A 25,623-nucleotide genomic window follows, 5' to 3' on the forward strand; every position below is an offset into this window, starting at 1 on the left:
AAGTTTCACGGCACGGACCTCTGGTCAGAGCCAGGAATGATTTCCACAATTCGGGCCAATGGCCACTTCAGTGGTGGGACATTATCTTCCTTTAATAAAACTAACTCATTAATTTCTAAATTTTTGGAAGGAGACAGCCATTTTGGCCGATTTTGCAACCGGTTGAGGTATTCGACAGTCCATCTTTTCCAAAAAAACTGTTGTATCTGGGAACACCTCTGCCAGAATGTCAGTCTATTTTCGGGTAAGTGGGTAGTATCTAATTCAGGATAAGAGGTTAAGCTACGACCTATCAGAAAGTGGCCAGGAGTCAGGACTCCTAGATCCCGCGGATCACTCGAAATGGGACATAACGGTCTAGAATTTAGGATGGCTTCAATTTGTGCCAGCACAGTACTGAACTCTTCGAAGGTGAACTGAGAATTTCCAATAATGCGATAAAGGTGCTGCTTGGCTCCTTTTACTGCAGCTTCCCACAGACCTCCCCAATGAGGACTGCGAGGCGGTATGAATTTCCATTCAAACCCAGTTTCGGATGCGAAAACCTTCAAGGATTCGGATAGTTGGGACTTGGCGAAAAATTCGCGCAATTCTCGAAGGTGATTTCTTGCACCTACGTAGTTTGTAGCGTTGTCGCTGTGGATTACAGCAGGATTTCCTCTACGGGATATGAAACGTTTTAGGGTTAAGAGAAACGCTTCACTGGACAAGGAGGAGACTAACTCCAAATGCACAGCCTTGGTAGCCATACACACGAAGACAGCCATGTAACATTTAATAGTCGGTGCCTTTCTGAGGCGCGAGGACTTTATTAAGAAAGGACCACCGTAGTCTACTCCTACCTTCTCAAAAGGTCTAGAAAGAGTGACACGATCAGGAGGTAAATCGGACATAATCTGTTGAGCCGCTACGGCTCGGAACCGGAAACAATTCATGCATTCATGAATTACTCTTTTTACTTCCCTGATTCCATTCAGAGGCCAATATTGTAAACGAACATTAGCAAGGACAGTTTGGGCACCAGCGTGACCCAACCGGATATGCTCCCTTTTGAGTAGGAGGGACACTACATAATTTTTTGCAGGGAGAAGTATGGGGTGTTTTTGGGGTTCAGGGACGTCTGCGTGACGCAAACGCCCTCCGACGCAAATGAGACCTTGCTCATTCAGGAAGGGATTGAGAGCTAATATACTCTTGTCAGAAATTGATTTCGAGGATTTTAACGCGGAAATTTCTTTAGAAAAATATTGGGACTGTAAATTGCGAAGGACCAGCACTAAGGCAGAATTTATCTCAAATATGGATAAAGGACCGGACAACTTGGTCTCCTTATTTTTAGAATTGGATAAAAAACGTGAAACATATGCTACTGAGTGTAGTAATTTGTTAAAGGAAGAGAATCTCTGGAATATTTCATTCCAAAATTAGTCTTTAACTTGAGTGCTTGTCACTAGCACTTGCAGCTTGTTTGTCTTCTGCTCAGGTATAGCACTTGGAGGGGGTTTCAAGATAAATTTAGACAATTCCAAATTTATTTCGGAGAGGAAATCAGGACCGTGCCACCACAATTCTGAATTCAGGAGATCAAGAGCTAATACTCCCCTAGAAAGTAAGTCAGCGGGATTTTTAGAAGAACAAACGTGTCTCCATTGAGCTTGTGGCAGGGAAGTTTGAATTTGGGACACTCGGTTGGCCACGAAGGTGTGCCAACGGGATGGATGGGACTGAATCCAGTGCAGAGCTATCTGCGAATCAGTCCACAAATTTACAGATTCGAAAACTAAGTTTTCGACAAAGATTTGGATAACCTTTTTTGCTAGTTTGGTGAGCAATACCATCGCACACAATTCCAGACGAGGAATTGAAACAGTTTTCAGCGGTGCTACTCTGGATTTGGAAGTGACTAAGAGAGATGTGACGGTATCATCGGAATAAGTGGTTCTGAAGTACAAACAGGCACCGTAAGCACGTTCGCTGCTGTCAGCAAACCCGTGGATTTGGATTTGTTCAATGGACTTTGAGGAAAACAAACATCGAGGAATTTTAAGAAATTTTAGGGATTCAATCGAATTGATGAATCCCTTCCATTCTTGGAACAATTCAACAGGAAGCGGTTCGTCCCAGGAGATTTTTGCTAACCAAAGTTTTTGCAGGAAAATTTTAGCAAGAACTATGAACGGGCCCAGAAAGCCTACCGGGTCAAACATTTGAGCAGTGATTGATAACGCTTTGCGCTTAGACGGAGTATCATTACAATAAATTTTCGGTAGAGAAACTGCTAAGTTGTCAGAACAGGGATTCCAAGATAAACCTAACACCTTGCTAGGGTTGTCTTCCATTTTTATTTCGTATTGGATTGGATCAGGATCTTCACAATATTTTTCTCTGAACTGTGAAGAATTGGATGACCACTTGTGCAGTTTGAAACCTGCAGAATTCAACAAACTATTGAGTTGATGATAAGAATCTTCTAACTCGGAAAGGGAATCGGTGCCATGGAGCACATCGTCCACGTACATCTGTTTCAATAATGCCCGTTTGGCTAACGGGAAACCTTTACAATTGGAAGCGAGCTCCTTCAAAACCCTAGTTGCTAAAAAAGAGGAGGAAGTGACTCCATAAGTCACGGTGGAAAGTTGAATGCATTTTAGCTCTTCTTGGGGGGAGTTTCTCCACAGGATGTTCTGGAGATGTCTTTGCGATGGATTCATTTTAACCTGGCGGTACATTTTCTCAATGTCGCAGGTCAGGACATAAGAATGCTGACGGAAACGGCAAAATATATCATACAAGTCTGGCTGTACTTGATAACCCTTGTGTAGAAGATCATTCAAAGAAAATCCAGTAGAAGTTTTAGTGGAGCTATCGAAAACTACTCTGAGTTTCGTGGTTTCACTGGACTCCTTGATAACGCAGTGATGCGGAAGGAAATATTTTATCTCAGCGGATTTGTCGGTGGGATTAAATGGAACATATGTGGCATGTTTCAATGACACATATTCATCAATGAAATTTTTATAAGCGGAAAATAATTCTTGCTTATTTTGGAGCCGTTTCTCTAAATTGGTAAATCGCCTTTTTGCAATATGGAAGGAATCCCCAAAAGGAATCTTTTCAGTGGGGCATTTGAACGGAAAATCTACTTGGAACGTCCCATCTTTGTGACGCACATGCGTTTGAATAAAAATTTGTTCAGCAAGCTCTCCGTCTGCTGATAAGAACTTAGACTTTGGAAGCTCTTCGACTTCCCAGAATCTAGAAAGAATTTCACCTAATGAATCTGTGGATTCATTAGGTGAAATTAGTGAAACCTTGCCGTGTTTCGGAACCCTCTGAGGAGGCAATTGTCCTCCAATAATCCAGCCGAGCCTCGTCAGCTGAAGGGTAGGAAGTTTGGGACCTAGCCTGTGGATTTGTGGCAGTAAAATGTTGTAATAGGCGTCAGCGCCCAGGAGAACATCCACATCGGATGGAATGTGAAATTCTGGATCAGCAAGTCTGAATTCTGACGGAATATTCAAGCTATTTTTGTTTAGCGGAATTCTAGGTAATTTGGAAGTGATTACCGGGAGTATTGCACAAGACACCTTGAGGCTAAAATTCTCATGAGTATTGGAAAGGATAACAATATCCAACATTTTGTTAGAAACAGTAGGAGTGCATCTTATGCCGGAAAATTGAATTTGATTGTCGTAAGTTTTATTATTCAATTTTCTTACGAATTTTTCAGAAGAGAAGGAACATTGACTGCCGTTGTCTAGAATCAACCTAGCTTTAACGGGATAACCGTTTTCGGAAAGAACATCTACTACGGCCGTGGCTAATAGAATTTCATGATCTTCTTTACCAACAAGAAGTGCGGATGGCATCGAAGATGCCGGAGTAATTGCCTGAGGTTCGGGCTCAAGGGCTCGGAAGTGCGCCGTATTGTCAGCATTTTGAGTGGGAGGATTAAGGGGAGACGAACGCCAATTTTGACTGGGACTTGTAGTTTGAACTAATTTCGGAATTGCCCCCGTACTACCGTGAGGCCTGGGACTATCTCTCGGACTATTATTTGAATTTTGGGAATTTTTTGGAACATGACCTTGGGAAGAGTTTCTGTGAAGTAGTGTGTGGTGTTTTCTACCACATAGGGTACAACTTTTAGACTTACACTCGGTCAGCAGGTGTTTGCCACCCAGACAGTTAAAACAGAGGGCCAAGGACCTAAGAAAACTGTATTTTTCATCAGTACTAATTTTGGAGAATTTATAACATTTATAAATATCATGATCAGGGACCTTACAGAACCAACAAATTCGACCTTTACTGGTCGGGAAACTACCATTTACATGTAACGCGGTTTTTGAACCTGTCCTTGAGAACTTTTCTGATTTTAATTCATGCGACGCGGAATGAGAGGAAGGAGTCAAGGATTCTAAAGCACTGCATCTGGCCTCAATGATTTGAAAAAATTCCTTTAAAGTAGGATTCATTTTTAAATCTCTACTGGACTGGTACTCCTTTTTAGTACCGTAATCTAACTTTTTCATGACAGCATTAAGAATAATTAAATCCCAATGTTCAATTGGGCATTTCAAATTTTTCAAGGCATCCAAGTTCTTTCGAATATTTACTAAAAAGTCTCTGAGGGAGGAAGAAGTACATTTTGTAATGTTCGGACAATCCATTATAGAATTTAAATGTGAATTTATAATAGCTAAATTATTTTCGTACCTTTTTTCTAAAATATTTATTGCAATTTGGAAATTTTCATTTGTGATTTCAAGTGACTCAATGAGACACAAAGGCTCTTCTTTCATATAAGAACGCAAATAAATTAATCTTTGAACATCAGTTGAGGAATTGTTATTTTTTATCAAAGCAGTAAACAATTGATAAAACGGCGCCCATTTTGCATAATCACCCTCAAATTGGGGTATGGAAATTTGAGGAAGTTTTACTCGTCCACCTTGTTCATTTAAGGCAGGCACGGATTGCATACTATTTGAAATGGAAAGGGCAGACAGAGAGGTGGAAGGAATGGTTAAACTGTGGAGTATGAAATTGATTACTTTAAATTAATTTTTTCGACGAAAGAAAAAAATCAACTCTTTTCAGAGCCGTTCCTGAAAGGACTCAATCAAATTATTTCAAATAAAGCCGACTCTAATAGGAGAGAGCAAATGCCAAAACAAAGATTTCTTTCTTTTTGGATACGTAAGAAACGCCCAACAATATCTTAAATTAAGTCAAACTGTAAGAAGAAATAATCGGCAGCAAACTGAAACATCAAATATGAATTTATACACGCTGCGCGCGGTGGAAATGTTTTCTGGAGCGAATCGTTACTGTTCAGTTGACGATATCCTCTATTGGAACTGGAACTTGGAAATTGTATTTTTGTAATACAACTAGGAAATCCGAATAATCGAAAAAAAGCAATGTTGTTTTTGCAACATTAATCGAAGAACGAACTGTTCAGCATCCGGCTCGAAGGACCATATGATCGGGATGGGTTTAACTGCCCTTTCTCGAACACGGGGGAGTTATAATCAACTTCGATACTAGTGGACTGGATTCCTTGTAGGTTGCTGGCTTTGAATAAATTGACGCTGAATCAGTTCGTTAACTGAATATATTTACAATCCTTAGCAGCTACCATCTCACAAAATCGTAGGACATACAAGTAACATTGGGCGTTGGCAAAATGCTTCTCATAAGATAGTCTGTGTTTAAATTATTTACAAAACGTTTCCTTCTTCAAGACATACTATGCACAATGTACCACTAATATATGCAAATTCACCTTCCTTTACTTATTAACTTGGAAAAAATACAAACGCCGAAATTATTCTAGCGTCGTGGATAAATTGAAAAATGAAGAGACTAAATCTCAGTAGGAGAAAGAAAAGTCAGTTAGGTTTCACTACCTCGGAGGACAATCTCGGAATGCGTTGTACCTCTCTCGGTTCTTTTTGGGAATTTTTAATCGCCACATGTCGACCGATAAGGGAAAGGGGCGATGTTTCTGGAATTCTGGGAATTCGTTGAAGGAACCTAAAGGTTTACAGATGTAGGAGTTGGAAAGCAATAAATGAATTGACAGAGCGCGTTCAGGGATGGATTAAGCACAATTTAAGTTGGAACTGAATAACTAATAAAGGATCAGAAGAAGCTTGTTGGAAACTGTGTTTCCAACAGTAACAAAAATGCATGACTATTGAATTAACAATAATTTATAAGTTCGGTTTTGTCGATTTAGCATGTAGTCGCGTCAGGAACAGCGGAACTCGGGTTCATAACTCCTCCATCCCTGAGACGAAAACAAGAGGGATACTGGTTTGTTTTCGGTATTTTCGGTATGAACGGGTCCTTCTTCTTTCATGGGGGTGGTCCTTTTCTTATAATATTTCCAGATTGCGAAAGCAGGGGCAGCAACCATCAAGAGGGTTATAAGGATTCTTACAGAACTGGAGACTGCAGGATGAATTACTTTTGTGTCCTGGATTTGAAGAAACTTGGCATCGTCTTGAAGTTTATGAATTTTCTTCAGGTCTATAGATTTTAGGTGAATTTTTCTAGGTTCTAACTCTTCAGGGTCAGTCTTGTTTATTTTGATTTCTGAAATGGTTAGAGGCTGACCTTTCACAATTTCTTTTTTGTTACATAATTTGAAATTTCCAATTGTGATTCCGCAGTTGAATGGTATTTCAACAAGGCTGGGTTCTCCCATGAGTGTGAATTCATCGCTTTAGCAGGTTTCCAAGATTTTCAGGGGTTTTCAGCTGAGATTACTAATTCGTGTTGACTGGAGATAGGTTCTATGATGGGGTTGGCTCTGGCGGTGCGGCAATTTGGATTGTCGGTTACTTTGATAAGGGCTGCTATACAATCGTCTGTTTGTAGATCCCGATGATTGTGGCAAATATGTGTGTCCTCGATTGTTGGGCACATCTCATCCTCGTACTGTTGTTGGTTTTCTCCAAGTAGTAGGAACGGGTGACTTGGGACGATTATGGAGTTATTAATTGGGATAGGAAATAGGCGAAACATTTCAAATGAGTTTTGACCAAACCAAAAAAAATATTTTTTGAGCCATTGCTCATCGTTGTAATGACAGAAATATTATATGGTTGGAAGAATAGGAAGGCCTTTCAAAAAAGGTGTCACTCGACCATCATTTCCATTTGAGTTATGTAGAGAGGGTTGAATATTACTGGAGTTCTATCCCAACACCAATCCGTTTTTTAACACCTCGACACGTGTTTCAATCACCAAGTGATTATCTTCAAGAGGAAGATTAAACTAGATTTACAAACAATGTTGTCCTTATTTATATCATATATACCTCTGCTAGATACCTGCATCTTAATTGTCTTGAAATAATTTTAACATTATGAGAATCTAGAACTGACCAAACAATGAAAATTGAACACATGAAAGGGCATGGGATAAACCATTACTAGATCAAGCAACTAGTATTTTACTGAAGACAGCTTCTGACACTTTAAGAATCTGGTGCTTGGTTGAATGCTGTTCCTCTAGCATCACTTGGGACTCTTATTGGATGACGACACTTTCAGACTTGCCATTGAATTTCGACTTGGTACACCACTGTGTGTTCAACACTTTTGTAAATGTGGTGCATTTGTGGTTGAATCAGGTACTCATGGGTTGAGCTGCCGTTTCAGCACTGGTCGTTTATCTCGCCATTGTGCAATAAATGATCTAATCAAAAGAGCTTCAACTTTAGCAAAAATTTCTGCGATTTTAGAATCCATAGGCACAAGTCGAGACGACGGAAACCGGCCGGATGGTATGACACTTGTTCCATGGAAAAACGGTAAATCTGTTCTTTGGGATACATTGTGTGGGTACATTAGCAACTTGCCATATTCCTGCTACCTCTGCAAAAGCCGGTGCTGCTGCCTCTTTAGGAGAAAGTTCCAAACTACGGAAATATCAGAATTTGGAAAATGATTATATCTTTCGCCCAATAGATGTTGAAACTTTTGGTGTTTTTGGCTCTGAAGCCTTATCTTTCATCAATGACATTGGAAAAAAGGTAACCAATGAAACCCACGAATCTTTTCTCATTCAAAAAATTAGTATAGCTATTCAAAGAGGATATGCGGCTTTTTTTTTCGGTTCTCTTCCTGATTGTGTTACGTTTCAATTTAGCACTAGATCAAACTGCTCTTATGTGACCTTTCAAAACACTACCTTACCTTTTAAGATCTTTATTCAAAGGATATTAACAATGTAATTAAGTTACAAGTAGATTTTATTCATTTAACATCATAGTAATGGGAATCTTCCGTTCCATAGAAAACCATACCTGAAATGTATAAGAATAAATGTATGCTCCCTGACTAACTGCTTTGACCAGTACTTACGCATTCTCCTATTGCCAATCGACGTTGGAGATCCGAAATTCCTCGCTAGGTTGAAATAGTTGTTATTGTTTGTTTCTCAGTTTTCTTCACCTATCATTTTTTTTTGCCGTTGTCTGCCTTATTCCCTATATCTTTCCAAGAATATTTCGGTAAATTTTCGTTATGTGGACACCCGGCGATTTTGAAAAAATTTTTGACTGTACTTACGTATTTTGATGCGTAGATTACGAATCCGAAAGAAAAAAGCGGCGCTCTCCCTTATTTAAAAAGTTACGGCCCTTCAAAGTTCAGAAAAGGGCAACTTTTCAGCCTTGTTTTTCACTAAAAAAAACTATTTAAAAACACAAGCATTTATTCACTAGGTCACCTTTACACCTTATTCCTCCTTCTTTAACACTTTTCACTTCAATAATCAACATTTTTCTTATGAAAAACTTTACTTCAGGAATATGGACTGCATCAGTCGTACCAACCATATCATTAACCTTAAAAACGTAAAATACAGTGATATGTACCCAAAAAGCAGCTCCGTACATTTTTTAATATTTTTATAAGAAAAATGTTGATTATTGAAGTGAAAAGTGTTAAAGAAGGAGGAATAAGGTGTAAAGGTGACCTAGTGAATAAATGCTTGTGTTTTTAAATAGTTTATTTAGTGAAAAAGAAGGCTGAAAAGTTGCCCTTTTCTGAACTTTGAAGGGCCATAACTTTTTAAATAAGGGAGAGCGCCGCTTTTTTCTTTCGGATTCGTAATCTACGCATCAAAATACGTAAGTACAGTCAAAAATTTTTTCAAAATCGCCGGGTGTCCAGATAACGAAAATTTACCAATATTTCTTGCATAGATCGTTATTCATTACTTCCAGAAGGATTACTGACATATTAGAGCCATATCGCCTGAAAAACAATATTAGTTAGCTCTGGTTTCTGAATACTGTTTGATATTTTCGGTAAATATTCTGCATAATATGAATGCTCTAATATTTGTACTGAAAGGGAAGGTTATGGCGACTTACCTTATATGTTTCTATTCCATCGCATGAATAAGGATTGGTAAATAGTTGAAAATAGGTTGGAACAATATATTTTGTAAATATTCGTAAACAAGGTTAAGAGACAGCTGTTGGTTGACATCTGCCGAACTTTCGTAGTATCGTTCCGTCGACTTACACCGAACTAGTTCTACAGTTGTTCACGGGTGGAGGATTTATCGGTTACTCAAGTTGTCAAGGGTTGTTTTAGGGTTGCATTGCTTTGAGAAGGAGTTTTGATGGGTCATGGACTTGTTAATGATGTATCAAGTGGCTGTGGAGGAATTGTTAGATTTATGATGTTGTGCACAGCGCCCCCTTGGTGCTTGTAGTGTAGATTGGATGCACTGTGGCAACAACTGGTTAGCTGTCAGATGTGGCAGTCGCTTAGTATTTGGAAGTTAACCTTCGGTGAGCTTGGTTCGGAGTTCAAAGGGTACCATCAGACTGATTGTAGGATATATTTGGTTGTATTTGTGCCATCCTTCACGGGGATTATTTCTACAAGTCAGGATTGTATAGTGGAAGACTGATTGGTCATTTTGGTGTGGATATTTGCAGTCTGAAACTTAAGCTCTTTTGAGGATTTGTGGTGGTTACCGAACTCGTGCCAGGTGGGAGGATTTCCGAAATTAGGTATGTCTGAATCACTGTCGCATCTCTCATGTGATCTTAGCTATGATATCACTTCTTCAATTCTACAACCTTCGTTTCTCGTCTCTAGATTCATAAGAAACAGAAGGCCCTCAGTCACTCATCAAGTCCCAGTAGGACTTCCGTGCAGAGCACCGCACACGAAGAAACGTATAGAAAACCCCTTGGCCAGGGTAAGAATTTTACCATTAAATGTGTTTTTGATGAGTTTAGTAATTTCTGATTCCATCGTTATATCTCAAATGAATATTAGTATTGAAGAGAGGTTTCAACACTCATTCAATTTTCTTGATTTTTACGGATCATATGGTTATACAGGGCACCCAAAAATATACTCTTGTTATCTTGCTACTTTGCTTGATGAAAATATACCAGGGGTATTGATTAGTCAAATAGTCCTATTGAATGGGGGTTGAATCTCACCTTGTTTTTATCTGATTCTGATTGAGAATTTTCTTCCGTAGGGTTTTTCTTCCTGCTTTTCTTCCTGCTTTTTCTTCCTGTTTTTCTTCCTGCTTTTTCTTCCTGCTTTTTTTCTTCCTGTTTTTCTTCCTGCTTTTTTTTTGTCTTCGTCAAGGGTTCCTGTTTTCCTTTATTTTCTTTCTGGATCTTATTTGGTGATCCATTACTGGTCCAGCTTGTCGTGCCCTACAGGGTGATCTATCTTGGTGGTGCTACAGGGTGATCCATCTCCGCCGTACTACAGGGTGATCCACCGGTGCTACAGGGTGATCTATCTTGGTGGTGCTACAGGGTGATCCATCTCCGGTGCTACAGGGTGATCCATTTCCGCCATACTACAGGGTAGCCTAACACCATATACCGGGTGGCCCAAAAGGAGCACGCAAGTTATAATTGATTTATTTGAAAATTTGTGCTATACTGAGATATTTAAATAATTGTTTGCCCTTCTGTTTATTGATACCTGTTTGATATAGTGTTTGTTTATCGTTTATTGATTAAGAGTTTGTTTATTGATACCTGATTGACATAGATATTTGTGAAACGGAAATTGAGGTATATTCTTCCTTTCACGATTGCTGATTGACACCGATGCGCCTACGCCTGAGCTCACGCGACGCAACGAGTTTGTCTTACCATCCGATACTAGTATTTACGATTTCACCTACTCAATTTTCGTGGTAGTTTTACTCGACGTATTGTAGTTTTTTTTGAGCGTCGTTACTACCGTAATTTATGGCTGATTGAATTCGTGGTTAGATACACCGCGCTCTTGTATGGACATTTGAACATCGCGTAGTAGTGTGAATATTGCATTGTTGTCTTAGAAGCGTTGTTGGTTAATCCATGTAAGTTAGGATTACTGAATAAATCATATTGGGGATCTTTATCTTTTATTTCCAATATTAATTGGTAAGTTATTGATATTGTGAGTTACTTAGGGTATCTGGAGGATTAAATTTACCTGGCGCCCATTAAGATCTATTTGAAATTTGCTAAGTTGTTTAACCCACTCCCGTCTCCACTGTTTAGCTTAGCCGCGGATACCCATCTGTCTTATTTGTTACCGACAGATGATTTAGTCTCCTCTTGTGGTTTGTGAGGTGACAATTGTAAAAAACTTGATGAATTTTACATGTTTCCTGAAAACAAACTTTATGAAGAAAAGAGAGGTAATAACAAACCACTGTGTGGAATCAAAACAAAAGCAAATGAAAAAAATACTTTCTCTCAGCAAAATCCTGAAATGGAATTCGAGGACATTTCGAATTGCCCAGTAATAAACTCTTCAGTCAAAACCCTTGGGTTGAATGGGTTGAAAAATATTGGTAATACCTATTTCATGAACAGCGTAATCCAATGTTTATCAAATACGAGATGGTTATTGGAATATTTGAAGAAGGATGAATCCATGAAAGATATCAATACTAGTATTTCTAGTACGGGGGGTGCTTTAATCAAATCGTTTGCAGAAGTCATCAAGGGGTTGTGGGCAGAAGATTCATTTGATATAGTAGTAAATACAGCCTCCTTAAAAAATCAGATTCAAAGTTTTGCTCCTCGACTCATGGGTAATTCCCATCAAGACGCCCAGGAGTTTCTTTGTTATCTTTAAGGTTTACATGAAGAATATAATTAATGAGAAATCTTAACCAATCTTAACGGAGATTGACGAAAAATTGAACGACAACAAAAATGTACAAGAGCCATGGCTCACATATTTGAGGATGCATAACTCTAAGATTGTAGATAATTTCGTTGGTCAATTGAAATCAACGATAAAATGCACACACTGTGGACACTCATCAGTAACCTTTGATCCTTTCTGTCTTTTTGTCTCTCTCCATACCACAAAGAACCGACCAATTGAATTTGTAGCAATGCTTGGATTCGTTTACAAGAGAAGAAACTTTGGATGGAAATGAAAAACCGACGTGTTCGAATTGCAAGGAAAGGAGAAAATGCACCTATAAATCCACAAGTTTTCCCATATTTTAGTAATTCAGTTAAAAAGATTATCTTATGGAAAGATTTAGAGGCAAATTGAATGATGTTATCGAATTTCCTCTGGAAGGATTGGATATGGACAATTTTGCAGCAGAAAATGTGGTTACTTGTTATAATATATATGCACTTTTAAATCACAGTGGGACTACTTACAGATGGAATTATACAGCATATTGCTGGACACCCGTAAACTGGCGCGTAGCAGAAATACACCAATTTCACCAAAATCGCTCGTGAGTGGAGAAGCATACGTCCTCTTTTATGAAAAGGATGGAACAAAATCGCACTTTTGAGATAACTGAGGGAAAGTTTCTTTGTGCAATTATTATTTAATTGTTGTTAAGTTCAAACAAAGTGAGAGTTGTATTATTGATTATTGAATATATTTAAATATACTATAGCCTGTATTGAAAAAAAGACGATGCACTAGAATATTCAACGCAGCACGTTTGTACTGTCCATACTGATGTGAACTGTCAGCTGAGACGGTGATGTAAACTGCTGCTGACAAGGGTCGATTACTATATAGTTTTTCAGTTTTTTCTTCCCCTTACCAGTGATGGTAATATTCAGCAAATATTCCTACACATAATGTTTAAGATTTAGAAATGATTTAAGGTGGATTTTCTTATCAATATAATTTACTTATGATGCACTGTTTGGAACCTTTGGTGTAGTAATGAATATTACTGGAGTTTTTTCCCAACACCAAATCGTTATTTTCAACACCTCGACACGTGTTTCGATCACCAAGTGGTCATCTTCAAAGAGGAAGATTAAAACTCTTTTTTTATCTTCCTCTTCAAAGAGGAAGTTTTAAAAATCTTTTTTTATCTTCCTCTTCAAAGAGGAAGTTTTAATCTTCCTCTTTGAAGATGATCTCTTGGTGATCGAAACACGTGTCGAGGTGTTAAAAATAACGATTTGGTGTTGGGAAAAAACTCCAGTAATATTCAATACAATTTACATTTTGATTCTCTCAGGCGACAAACGTTCGAAATAAAAAATGGATTGACATACATGTCAGTTGAAATACCCCCACTGTTTCGACTTGATTTGTAATAAAATAACAAGTTTCATATGAAAACGTATCAGAATATTGGAACAAATCGCAAGGGATTTCATTCGTATTCGTTTTATTGTGAACATGCATCGACATATATTACGCAAAGGAATATAGTTTCACAAATTCACTGTCACGTTTTTCACGGCTGTTGGCGACATCCTTCTCTCCGAATATAAACATTCCATGAATATGAACACATATTTCATTACACATGGAATCCAGGGAATATTTCATCATGCGAACGAAAATAAATGGAATTCGTGAATAGTCTTTTCAGAAGTACAACGACAATATTTATTTGTCACTTCCACTTGAACTTCCAAAGGAAGGAAGGAAGCAATTAATTTTAAAATAAACTCCATACAAAAATGTAAAGATCATAACTACTTTTATATAAAGATTGATTTACACGAAAGAAAACTACTTTCACGGAACTAAATTTTTTTCAAAACAAGCCGATATGTGTATTTTCATCAGTCTCCTATCAAGGTTAATTCTCAAGTGATTGTTCCACCTTCTTCTTTTTCAGTGCGGGCAATGGACATACGTCATTCTTAACCCCCATATATGAGCTGCAGTCCTCGTAGTTTTGGATGACTTTCAGTGGAAAAGCTTGATTTGGCAAAAGTCGAATCGATCCCTCTACAAAACCTTTCATCACTTGGAAGAATCGATTGCAGCTTGAGAAATTGTTCTAATGCAGATTATGTGAAACGTGTTCTTCCTTACGAATCAGTAAACAATTGTCCTGAAAAACTTGCGAAGGAAATTGGATTATATTATTTAAGAAACACTTGCTACAGCTACTTGAACAGCATTGTTCATGACGAAAAATTTCAAGAACGAGGTTTCAACGATGAACGAGTACGAGAATGTTTCCTACTTATTCACCAAACACAAACACCTGTTCATGCAGCTGCAGTTTCGTAAGAATGTATCATCTTTCCCTCCAACCGATTTCCTGGAGTCTTTAAAGTCCACTAGATACTCGGTTAGGACAACAAGAGGATTGTTCCGAATTCTTTGGGTTCTTGTTGAATACTCTTCGTGAGCAAAATAATAGCAGAATCAATACTCCTGACAGCTCAGGATTGAATGATTCCGTACAGTCTATCTCGTCTTGTGTTTGTAGATCTTTTGCTGGAAAAATCCCCACTAGTTTACTTTGTAGTACATGTTCAATAGGTAGCAAAAATGTATGTGACTTTCTGGAACTTCAAGAAGCGTTTCCTAATATGACTGATAACCAGACCGTACAAAGTTTATTGTTAAATCATCTGAAAATAAAACTTTTTACGGGTGATGGTCAACTGTATTGCCAAATATGCGCCAAATTAACTGACTATTATAAGACAACAAGTATAGCTGTGGCACTAGTCGATCTAATAATAACACTGATGATCTTCAAACATGGCTCAACCTCTGACGGAAGCACCAAACTCTTCCAAAGGTTCGAAATAGATGAACAATTCAATCTAGCAGACCACTATTATAATCTTCATGCAGTCATTGTTCTCTGTGTTTCTGGCGTTGAATCTAGTTTGACGATAGTCGTGACACTAAATATTCTGGCAATATCTTGAATTTATTGGAGCCTCTGAAGACACCCTACATCTTATTCTATGAAAGAAAGGGTATTGGCAGATGAAGATCTTCAGATGATGTGGTGCTGCAGGTTTTTTAGGATTTTTCTGCAGCCGAAAAAGCAAATGCGCCACTGGAATCAATCAGCGCCCGTAGCGCCATTTAATTTTTGTTTCATAATTTGTATTACCTTCTTTTTTTCAATAAAAACATGTCACATAAAAATTTAATTATACAATAAAACACAATTCTATAACATTCGTTTTAGAATTGAATCAGATATCATTCACATGATTGCTACATAATATAGCTTGAAAGAGGTGAAATTTCACTAACATGGAAACCGTCATCCTCAATGACGGACAGCTGACGTTTCGGAATAGGACACTTGCCTTATTTCCTCTTCAGCACCAATCTAGATAACATTACAAAATAAAATAAAATAAAAAATAATAAAATTACTACTGTTTGTCACGAATGAGTTAAATCGACTCATCTCATCGATGACAGTACGTAATGACAATCATTCGCTTATTTGATGTAATCCCAGCCCAAGAATGGGGTATATTTTTAGGAGACACTCATTTTTCGGAAAGAAAGATTCTTGCTTTCTACTTCTTCATCTTTATATAAAAAAATGTGGGAATCTTCCATATTGAGTAGCAAATCTGTGATTAATATATAATTCAATTGCATAACAAATGTTTGGGAGTGAATACTGAATAGGAAAAAATGTTTTTTGTATATATAGAGGAATGTTTTTCGTATAATTCAATGTTTATATGAAAGTAGTTTTTTCGGAAGAGTTTTTTCTTTCAGTTTTGCAAGCTCAAGAAATGTGCAATTAGTGGGAATTTTTTATCCAACGAATCATTATTATTATTTTATGTGATGGCAAAACACATCTCTCAATTCTTTTGATAATAATTAAGTTGGCCGGTACTTCCAATATCGAAAAATATTGAACTAAAAATGGCATTGAATAAATGATTCAGTGGTTCTGAAATATATTCACGAATGTCAACTCAGGTAGTTTCTTCAATGAAGAATTTGAACAATTTGATAATGTTGTGTATTTTTGATGTTTTTTTGTAAGGTATTTCAAAAACATTTTATTTTGAGATTTTCACTAAACATGTGAAAATAATTATACTGATTCATATATCGAAAGTCATTTTTCAAATTATAATCCTCAAATGAACAAATTTCAATATTTTGAGTGATAATTTCGTGGAGCACCCCATTATGAACATTTATCTGTTTCTATAATCTAGATATGATCAGTTTCTCCTCACAAGTGTTTCCGAAACGTTGCCGAAAGATGCAACACATAACTGTAATTTTTCCTGTGCTGTATGAGTTTCCTTGTGAGGTGGACAGGAGATTCTGAAACAAATAAAAAACGAATAATTCAAACGAAAACAATTCGATTTTTAAAAAGAATCTGGTGAGACATGTTGTCCATAAAAAAATATGTGAAAAATTTACTCATAAATATCCATATTTGACAATCCAATGGAATGAATAGTGATAATTCAAAGAATATTTGTCCAAAGTCTCTCCACTTTTGCAAAAAACTCGAGAACAGTAGGATTTTCAGATCACACATTGGGTATGCGCGAATAGGCCAAAAGTTAAAAGTATAAGTAAAAGTAATCTCCACATTCTTTCCTTTCGAGCAATTAGGCAATTTATTCAAATTTTCAGATTTCTATTCTGTACTATCTATTGCCCGAAATTTTGCTCGAATTTACTTCAGTTTTGTGGTCTTCTTAGATTTCCTATCAGCAAAATATTCTCATGTATTTGCCTACTTGACATGTAGAAAATAGAGCCCTGAGAAATATACTAAAACTATGTACTAGGAGGTGGGGTATAGGATCGAGTAAAGAAAGTCACCAAAGGTCTCTCTTTTACATTACATTTTATGTGAATAGCTCTAAAACCACAACATCTAGCGTCGAAATGTTCATATAGTGATTTAATTTGCGTATAATTATCTACAAAAAAGTTTCATACACTTCTTCTTTAGGATCAGTGACATGATTCTTCAAATTGGCATTGCATTTTTTTCATGAATCGTTTGGAATAAATCAAACACTGAATGTTTACTACAGTCTAATAGTGCGGTTTTGGGCAGGTAGCCAAATTTTATTATTGTTTATGCCTTTAACATTTTCATTGTACCTATCTTTGTGTTCATAAATTTATATTGTATCTCAGGGTAAATATATATTTATCATCAATAAATTGTTTTAATATTGCAATTCATGATTCTGGAATCTGACATTTTAGTGAGATAATTCTCGGCTAGGGTTTGGGATGACGTATAACGAAATCTTGCCCAGGGCGACAAACTACGGAACGGCTCTGTACTACGGTATTAAATAAAGTGATAATATCGTTGTCAACATCAGCTATTTGTTGTCGTTTTCGATCACAGAAAAAGGTCTGAGTGTATTTACAATCTGACATTTTTCTTCAGCTTCTTGTTGAAGAGCCTTCCCTCTAAGAACACAGGTCGCATCGTTCACCTTTTTCATCGACACCACGGCGACGTCTGCATGAATTAAATTTTAAATTTATAATCATATAAGTTCAATATAATTCTGAAAATTTATATTTTTCCAGATGCTTACGATAACTTCTGAGTTACACCAAATCAAACCAAGGAAGGAAGTAGACATGAAGAAATCAATAAAACAAAAGTTGATTAGTTTCATATTGTGAATGATGAGATTAGTTCTGAAATGTATTTTTAAGTGTTTTGCATTTCTGCAAAATGTATTTTCAAAGTTAATAATAACATATTTTTGCCAATAAAGTACTACGGTTTACATTTTTATCATTGTTGCTTGGTTCATTGATCCAGGATAAAAAATGTTTTTATACCATCGACTGACCACATCAAAAAAACGTTCACTATTAATTTTTCACTCCTCAAATATGTACCTATATCATTGAAATTTATTACATATTTTCATATATCATTTCTAGTAGGTCCAGTACTACTCTCACATAAAATAGGTATTTCATCAAAACGAGTTCTTTATGGGAAAGAAAGTTTTTGGCTTTCTACTACTCCATCTGATACAAAAAAAATGGATGAGAGAATCTTCCAAAGAAAGGAAGGATTAATCAATTTGAAAATAAGTAACTCTATACATGGATGTGTAGATCATGCAAAGAAGTAACTTTCAGACACAAACTGAAAGAAAATCCTCCTGAAACAGCTACTTTCATATAAACAAATAGGTGAATGAATGTCATTACGATGTCATCGATGACATAAGCAGATCAAGCTTATTCCGTGACATTCAAAATCGTAATTCATGAATGAAGTGTGTGTATTTTCTATAATGTTATCCAATTTGGTACTGAAGAGCCTTAGGGCAAGTGTCTTAAGGCGAAACACGTGTATACCAGTTAGGGTGACAGTGTTCCATGTGAGTACAATTTATTAACAGTCATTCAAAGTAGAACTCATGTGAATGATATCTGATTCTTATTCCTCCACGAATGTTTGATATACAAACTGAATAGAGAATCTTCTGTATAATTCAGTGTTCATATAAAAGTATTTGTTTCGAAAGAATTTTTTCTTTCGTGTAATTCAATGTTTATATGAAAGTAGCTGTTTCAGGAGGATTTTCTTTCAGTTTGTGTCTGAAAGTTACTTCTTTGCATGATCTACACATCCATGTATAGAGTTACTTATTTTCAAATTGATTAATCCTTCCTTTCTTTGGAAGATTCTCTCATCCATTTTTTTTTTGTATCAGATGGAGTAGTAGAAAGCCAAAAACTTTCTTTCCCAAAAAATTAATCACTCCTAAAAATATAACCCTTTCAAATCAAATAAGAGTTCTTTATGGTTTTGTATACAATGAGATGTCACCAGCACCTATTAAAATATCATCAAAGTAAGCGGAGATGTAAAATAACTTCAGTAATCATATAGACATCTGTTACAGCATCCCAACTATTTCTTCTTGAGTAACAAGCGTTACTGACGAGTTGCTGCCAACTTACAATTTCGTCTGGTTAACGATCTATACGCTCCATTGAACAACAGGTTTATATACTTTCTTAGAAGTCCATAATGAATCTTTTGAATTTCATGTTAGATATTGATATAATCTCTGATAGCCGTGATCGTCTAGTGGTTAGGACCCCACGTTGTGGCCGTGGTAACCCAGGTTCGAATCCTGGTCACGGCAGGAGTACTTTTTTATTACCTATTACTATTTGTTAATTATATTTTTGAATATTTCTCTATTCTTGAATTCATTCAAATTTGAAATCAGATCCTAAAAACGAAGTTTTCATGATCAGTGGTGCTAGGCTGAACCACGAATGATTGGCTGAATTCAACTGTTCTTGAAGGACAAGCCTGAAAAGTAAGAACAATGACTTCCACCTTCACGAATTCGTCATCTATGGAATCAACTGAAGACTAAATCCACGAATATTCCAAAGAGAACGATATTCGTCCTCTTTGCAGCTTTTACTTTCACTCTTTCAACCAGTCGCTTTGCTTTGGTGAAAGCTGAAGTAAAAGACAACTCTCGTTCAGTGTTTGATATCGAAGTTTGGTTTTGCAACGGATCACCTTGGTAAGCCTCGTTTATCTTTTATATCATTGTCTAGAACATCGGTGGGACGGTAGCCGGTTGGGTTGACGTGGGTGGTTTACTCCACTCCCTCAATCGACCGCTGTGTAAAACGGTAGTTCAAGCCGCGAGGCCGGACGATCGATTTTCACTTTCTATCTTCCAACTCGTGCTAGGAATCACACGTTAAAAGATAAAATCTCGTTAGTCCTTGTTACGCGCAAGTTTCAACTTTTGAGAGTTGTCGTTCGTAGTGGAGCGACAGCTGGTTAACCGAAAAACAGATTCCGAACAGACAAATCAGATCTTTGACTTTTAGTCATGGTAAGACCAATTGGTGCAGTACCGTTATCATGTTTGGCCTCTACAATTTGCGATACAATAGAACATTGCGTGATGAAAAGAAATACCATCGGTCTCAAACTTTGGCAATAACATCATGCCTGGATTCTTATTGCTGATAAGTTTTTCAACTTCCATTACTGAGACATCTTCGAATCTGCTTTGTTTTTCTTCTCGCTTTTTCCTGTGCCATGCTCTGTAGGTCAGGTCCAAATTGATGTGTCTTCACAGATTTCCAGCCACAGATTCGTTACCAAAATCCATTTTCATTCCCATCGACCACCGTACGTTCATCTACCGTTTGTGTTCGTCTTCTTCTCTGTGTCGATGATCGTTTCGTATCGGGGTTCTGCATCTTTTCTCACAGCCTTTGAATTGAATATGAACGCTATTGCAAATCTAGAATAACCATTTAAGTAGAAGTGAGGTAATATGCTTCAGGTGATCATAATTGAAGAGGTACTACAGGTAGAGGTTTAGGTAATTTGTTGGAGTTAGTCTCAATTATGATTACCTATATTATATAAATATTAGTGTAAGAAGCAACGTGTAGTATTCAAATCACTGTTGACAAAGCTACTGTGTTAGCGAAATAAGTTTGTGGAGATCAAATCGTGAGGTATATATAGTTTATGAAATTACTATGGATCTTCATCAAGTAATGGCCGCATCAATCAGAAAACCAAAGAGAAAACTCGACAGTTTATTGGCTACGTGATACATATGTACAAATATTTGTAACAAGTTAAAAAAAATTATAAATATATTGTTATATCGTTTCTCTCAGTCACACGAATATACCCACCAAGAAGACCAACACACGAAGAAAAGAAGACCCATGGACAACACAGAACAAACCAATAGCAACACCACAATAACTACAAACTTGGACTAAGATAACACAAACACTAACCCAATAACCTCAATCACTATGTAAAAGTAAACTCACAAATCAACACAGCACCTGAAGAGGCACGAGCCTAATGCAGGGCACCAAAGAATGTAAATATGTATAAAAATATGTAACAAACCGAAAGAGATAATAAACGTATTTGACTTGACAAATAATATGCAAATATCACAATGTTTTTATAGCAGAACAATGTTAACAATAACAAATACAATCAATGAGAATAATCTTTACTCCCAGTCACACGAATTATCTATGTTATATAACATATATTCATCTGTGGAATGAAAACAGTGATTCAAAAAAAATTACTTCAGTTTCAGCTTGAAACGGTAGAAACTGAGTTGTTTTATATGACAGGGTAATTTATTATAAAATTTCAAATTCAATGAATTTTTCTGCGAGGTGTTTGATCTGAATCTCTCAGTTCTCATCATCATGTTGTTGCGATTGTAAAATGTAGTTGGATCTATTTTTATGAATTTCAATCAATATTTCATCGTAAACGCTGAAGGAAGAGGCATAATTTCAAGATGATTGAAAAGTGGGCTACAATGATCTCTAAAGTTGGCATCAGATATCAGACGTATAACTCTTTTTTACAATACAAACATTTTTTTTTGAATGACAAGAATCCCTCCACAACACTATGCCGTATACCATGTGACTATGAATCATAAATATTACACTTGATAATTTCTTGGCCAGTTTGTCAACATGACATGACCAGTTCAATCTGTCGTCTATATGGATCTCAAGTAGCTTAACACATTTACCAGAGGTTAAATTTGTATTTGTGGAAATAATAAGATTTTGATTTTCAACCTCGTTGAGGAGAAGCCTATATGAAACAAATCAGTTACTCGCAGACTTCATGGTGGCGTTAGCAGAAATAGTCAAATCATTCACAGTACTGTGACACTCCACCAAAGTAGTATCGTCCGCAAATAGAAAACATTTTGGGAAGTATATGAAAATATAGATCATTTATATATAGAATGAACAAAATTGGACCCAGTACAGAACCTTGGGGTAGACCATTTTTGACAGATTTTACATTCGATTTAATCCCATGTAATAATACACACTCTGATCTATCGTGCAAATAGGATTCAAAAAATTTAAGGAACAGTCCACGGATACCATAATAGGAAAATTTATCAAGCAGAATATTGTGCGAAACACAATCAAATGCCTTCGATAGATCGCACAATGTTATGAATGAATGTCTGCCCTCCTCAAAACTTACCACTACACTGGATATGATATTCAAAAGAGCATTGATGATAGACTTACTTTCATACAATATAACATGCTATATATATATATATATATATATATATATATCTGTTTCAGTTCTTAAAATTGACTAATCTTGAGTTTTATGTCACGTACCTACCTATGAAAAGTATCGATTGCTTTGCAAAAAATTGCAATTGCTTCCTTTGGTCGATTTTCATTCATCAGTTGGGATCCAATTTCATATTGTTCTTCGCACAACTTCAAAGACTGATATTGTTGGGTTAAAGTAACTTCTTTGCTACATTTCGGACACTTCACTGAATCCTTCAGCAGTGGTAACGTGAAGTAGTAAGAACAGCTTTCAGTGGGACATCTGGAATTTTATCACAAGTGGTAATGAAAGGAAATAGAAAAAAATATGTTTCATCATTCATTTATATATAGATATTAGGTAACTGCCAAAGAAAATAAAACGAAAATCAAAAAGTTATTTGGAGAAGTCCGTAATATGTCGAACAATCCATACACGTTCGAAAACTGATTTCCTGCCCTCCATATACAGGGGTGCGGCGCAAAAGTCCGGAATAAAATTAATATCTTTTTAACCAGTATTTTAGGAAAAAAACGCTGAAACACGTCAGTTGATTTCACGTTGTACGCATTTTTTGGCAACAAAATGATTTTTTTTTCAACCCCTTAGCTGCAACCCTCTCCAACTTTTTTTTTCAAACGCAAACCTATGCCGTGTATGGGCTCATTGAAAAGCTGGTAAAAATGGATTCTGACCATACCCTTTATTTTTTTTATGGTTACAACGAAACGAGAAAAAACTCTTTTGAAAAGTTACAAATACCTATCTTAGTGCTATCTACGGGTGAAGTAACGTAACAGATGCTGAAATTGGCCTCCACCCTCTACTTGGCAGGCTCCTAGGCGATGGTAAAACCCGTCTACGGAATTCCGAATGGCTTCAGCCAGTATGTTATGTGATTCCACTCTAATTCTGGTTTTTAGATATTCAATATTAGCCGGCCTATTTTGATAAACCTTGTCTTTCATATATCCCCAATAGAAATAATCTAATGGCGTTAAGTCTGGGGATCTTGGCGGCCGTTCAATTGTGCCACGTCGTCCAATCCAGCGTCCTGCAAATATATCATCGAGATAATCTCTGACATTAATACCAAAATGTGGAGGAGCGCCGTCCTGTTGGAACCAAAGTGTTTCAGTGGGAATATCTGGATCTGCTTCATTGGGAAACATAACAGCTAAAGCAGGAACTAATTCAAAGCGTAAAAAATCTAAGTAGCGTGCAGCTGTAAGGTTTCCCTCAAAAAAGTATGGCCCTAATATTCTGTTGATGATACCTGCCCATACATTTACTTTCTGAGGACGCTGCGTACGAGCTTCGTATATCCAGTGTGGGGTTTCCTGACTCCAGAATCGATAGTTGTGCCTGTTAACTACTCCATGTAAAAGTAAAGTAGCTTCGTCCGAAAAGGGTGTATTGAGAGGAAACCCATTATTCTCGTCACATCGCCTCATCATTTCCTCACAAAATTGCAAACGCCTGTCATAGTCCAAGAGCTCTTGAACAAGACATACCTTATATGGGTGGTATTTTTCTGTTTTCAAAAACCTCCCAATCGTACGTCTAGACGCAGGATTGTTTTGGGCTAATGAAACCGTTGACAAATGTGGATCTTCCTACAGAGATACGGCAATGTCCAATTTTTGATCTTCGTCTAAAACATGTGGCCGACCATTTCTGGGCAATTCCTTCACTGTACCATGCTCTTTAAATTTGTGTAAGGTCTTACTCACAGTATCCTGGGAAATGTGATTTTCCGGATATTTTGCATTAAATAAAGTACACACCTCACTTTGACTCCGAATTCCCAAGAATATCAAGACTTCGATACGCTGCCTCTCTGACAATACCATTTTTGTTTAGCAAATTAAAAAAGAACACTTTGAAGGTACCCAATTAATAAACTAAACATACATACAATTTCAATTTCACCCAGAAATGCCACAATTTTAAAACTGGGTCAAGACAATAGTTCTTATCAGAGCATTCATTTTGATACAAAAAAAGCAACAACCTTTTTCTCTTTTTGAGGTACACTGGTCAACAATTGTTTGGGATGGAACTAATTTAATGTGTAAGTTTTTGGTGAAAAAATAAAATCCACAGAATGTTGATGCTACATTACGTTATCAGTTTTACACATAAATCAATAAAATTTGTTGTGGTGGTGTTGTGGCCCGGTTGGTCTGTTCTTAAAATTTGTAAACTTTTAGAAAGTAGGTACTGGTGATCCTTAGCAATTGTTGAGCAACGTACATTATCACCACTTATTTGTTTTTTGCAACGTTAATTCACCCGTAGATAGCACTAAGTAGTTATTTCTATCTTTTTTGGTTTTAAAAGAGTTTTTTTCTCATTTCGTGGTAACCGCATGAGTAAAAAAAATAAAGGGTATGGTCAGATTCCATTCTTTACGAGCTTTTCAATGAGTCCATACACGGCATAGGTTTGCATTTGAAAAAAAAAGTTGGGGAGGGTTGCAGCTAAGGGGTTGAAAAAAATATTTCATTTTATTGCCAAAAATGCGTACAACGTGAAATCAACTGACGTGTTCCAGCGTTTTTTTCCTAAAATACTGGTTGAAAAGATATTAATTTTATTCCGGACTTTTGCGCACCCCTGTATATTGTATGAAACTGGATTCTGAATTTACCACATAATATCTTACGAATTCGTTCTGAGGGTCCAAAAATTGTTTTCTGTATATTTTTGGCAGGCTGTCAGAAATTCTTACTTTTCTCAATATAATGTTTACATGAAAATGTAATTAAATAAAATTTTCAATGGAAAACATTGGTCATCTTTGATTTTCTGATGATGTCGGAAACTGGTCATCAAAGTTTCCACATAGACCATCATTTCCTATTAGTCTTGACGAAACGGGCAGTATCAGCGTAGATCCCTCTGGAAAATATTATTTTTGACCCTTTTATGAAAAAGTAAATATTGACTACTTCTCCCAACTAAAACCCAAATGATATGAAAGTCTCTCTCATATCACCAATGCTTGTGACAAAATACAGTGTAAATGGAATCACTTCCAAGCTAGGAAGAGATAAAGCCCGTTCTCCTCTACCATCCGGAAAGTGCAGAGAAAAGAAGCGACGTAAGGTTAGCCTCGCCTAAGCTTATTTAAAAAATCTGGATCGCCAGTCATTCAATACTAAGATAAAGGTAGACTTGGCACCTTTGGCGTAGAATCTATTCAAAACAAACAATGTTTCCAAACATCATAACAGC

General features: G+C 36.7%; 1 protein-coding gene and 1 non-coding gene across 5 annotated transcripts in view; one reads left to right on the forward strand and one right to left on the reverse strand.

The window, feature by feature from the left end:
• Positions 1–16,240: 16,240 nt before the first annotated feature.
• Positions 16,241–25,623, reverse strand: part of LOC111512855 (SET and MYND domain-containing protein 4) — a 32,820-nt gene continuing 23,437 nt past the window's right edge. For 3 of the 4 annotated variants that reach the window (XM_074179974.1, XM_023169024.2, XM_023169025.2), the window contains 2 exons: positions 22,450–22,665; positions 16,241–16,571 (listed from right to left, as the gene is read on the reverse strand). In XM_074179974.1, the coding sequence (XP_074036075.1) occupies positions 16,466–16,571; positions 22,450–22,665 (322 nt within the window). In that variant the 3' untranslated portion in view covers positions 16,241–16,465. Of the gene's footprint in view, positions 16,572–22,445; positions 22,666–25,623 lie in introns of all 4 variants that reach the window. The other variant, XM_074179975.1, reaches the window with a different exon arrangement.
• On the forward strand, positions 19,334–19,405 carry TRNAH-GUG (transfer RNA histidin (anticodon GUG)). Its single transcript has one exon. It is a non-coding gene; the product is annotated as a tRNA-His (tRNA).

This window comes from Leptinotarsa decemlineata, unplaced genomic scaffold (assembly GCF_025532065.1).
Source record: "Leptinotarsa decemlineata unplaced genomic scaffold, Ldec_3_MD MMD2_tig00026282_RagTag_RagTag, whole genome shotgun sequence".
Lineage (NCBI taxonomy): Eukaryota > Metazoa > Arthropoda > Insecta > Coleoptera > Chrysomelidae > Leptinotarsa > Leptinotarsa decemlineata.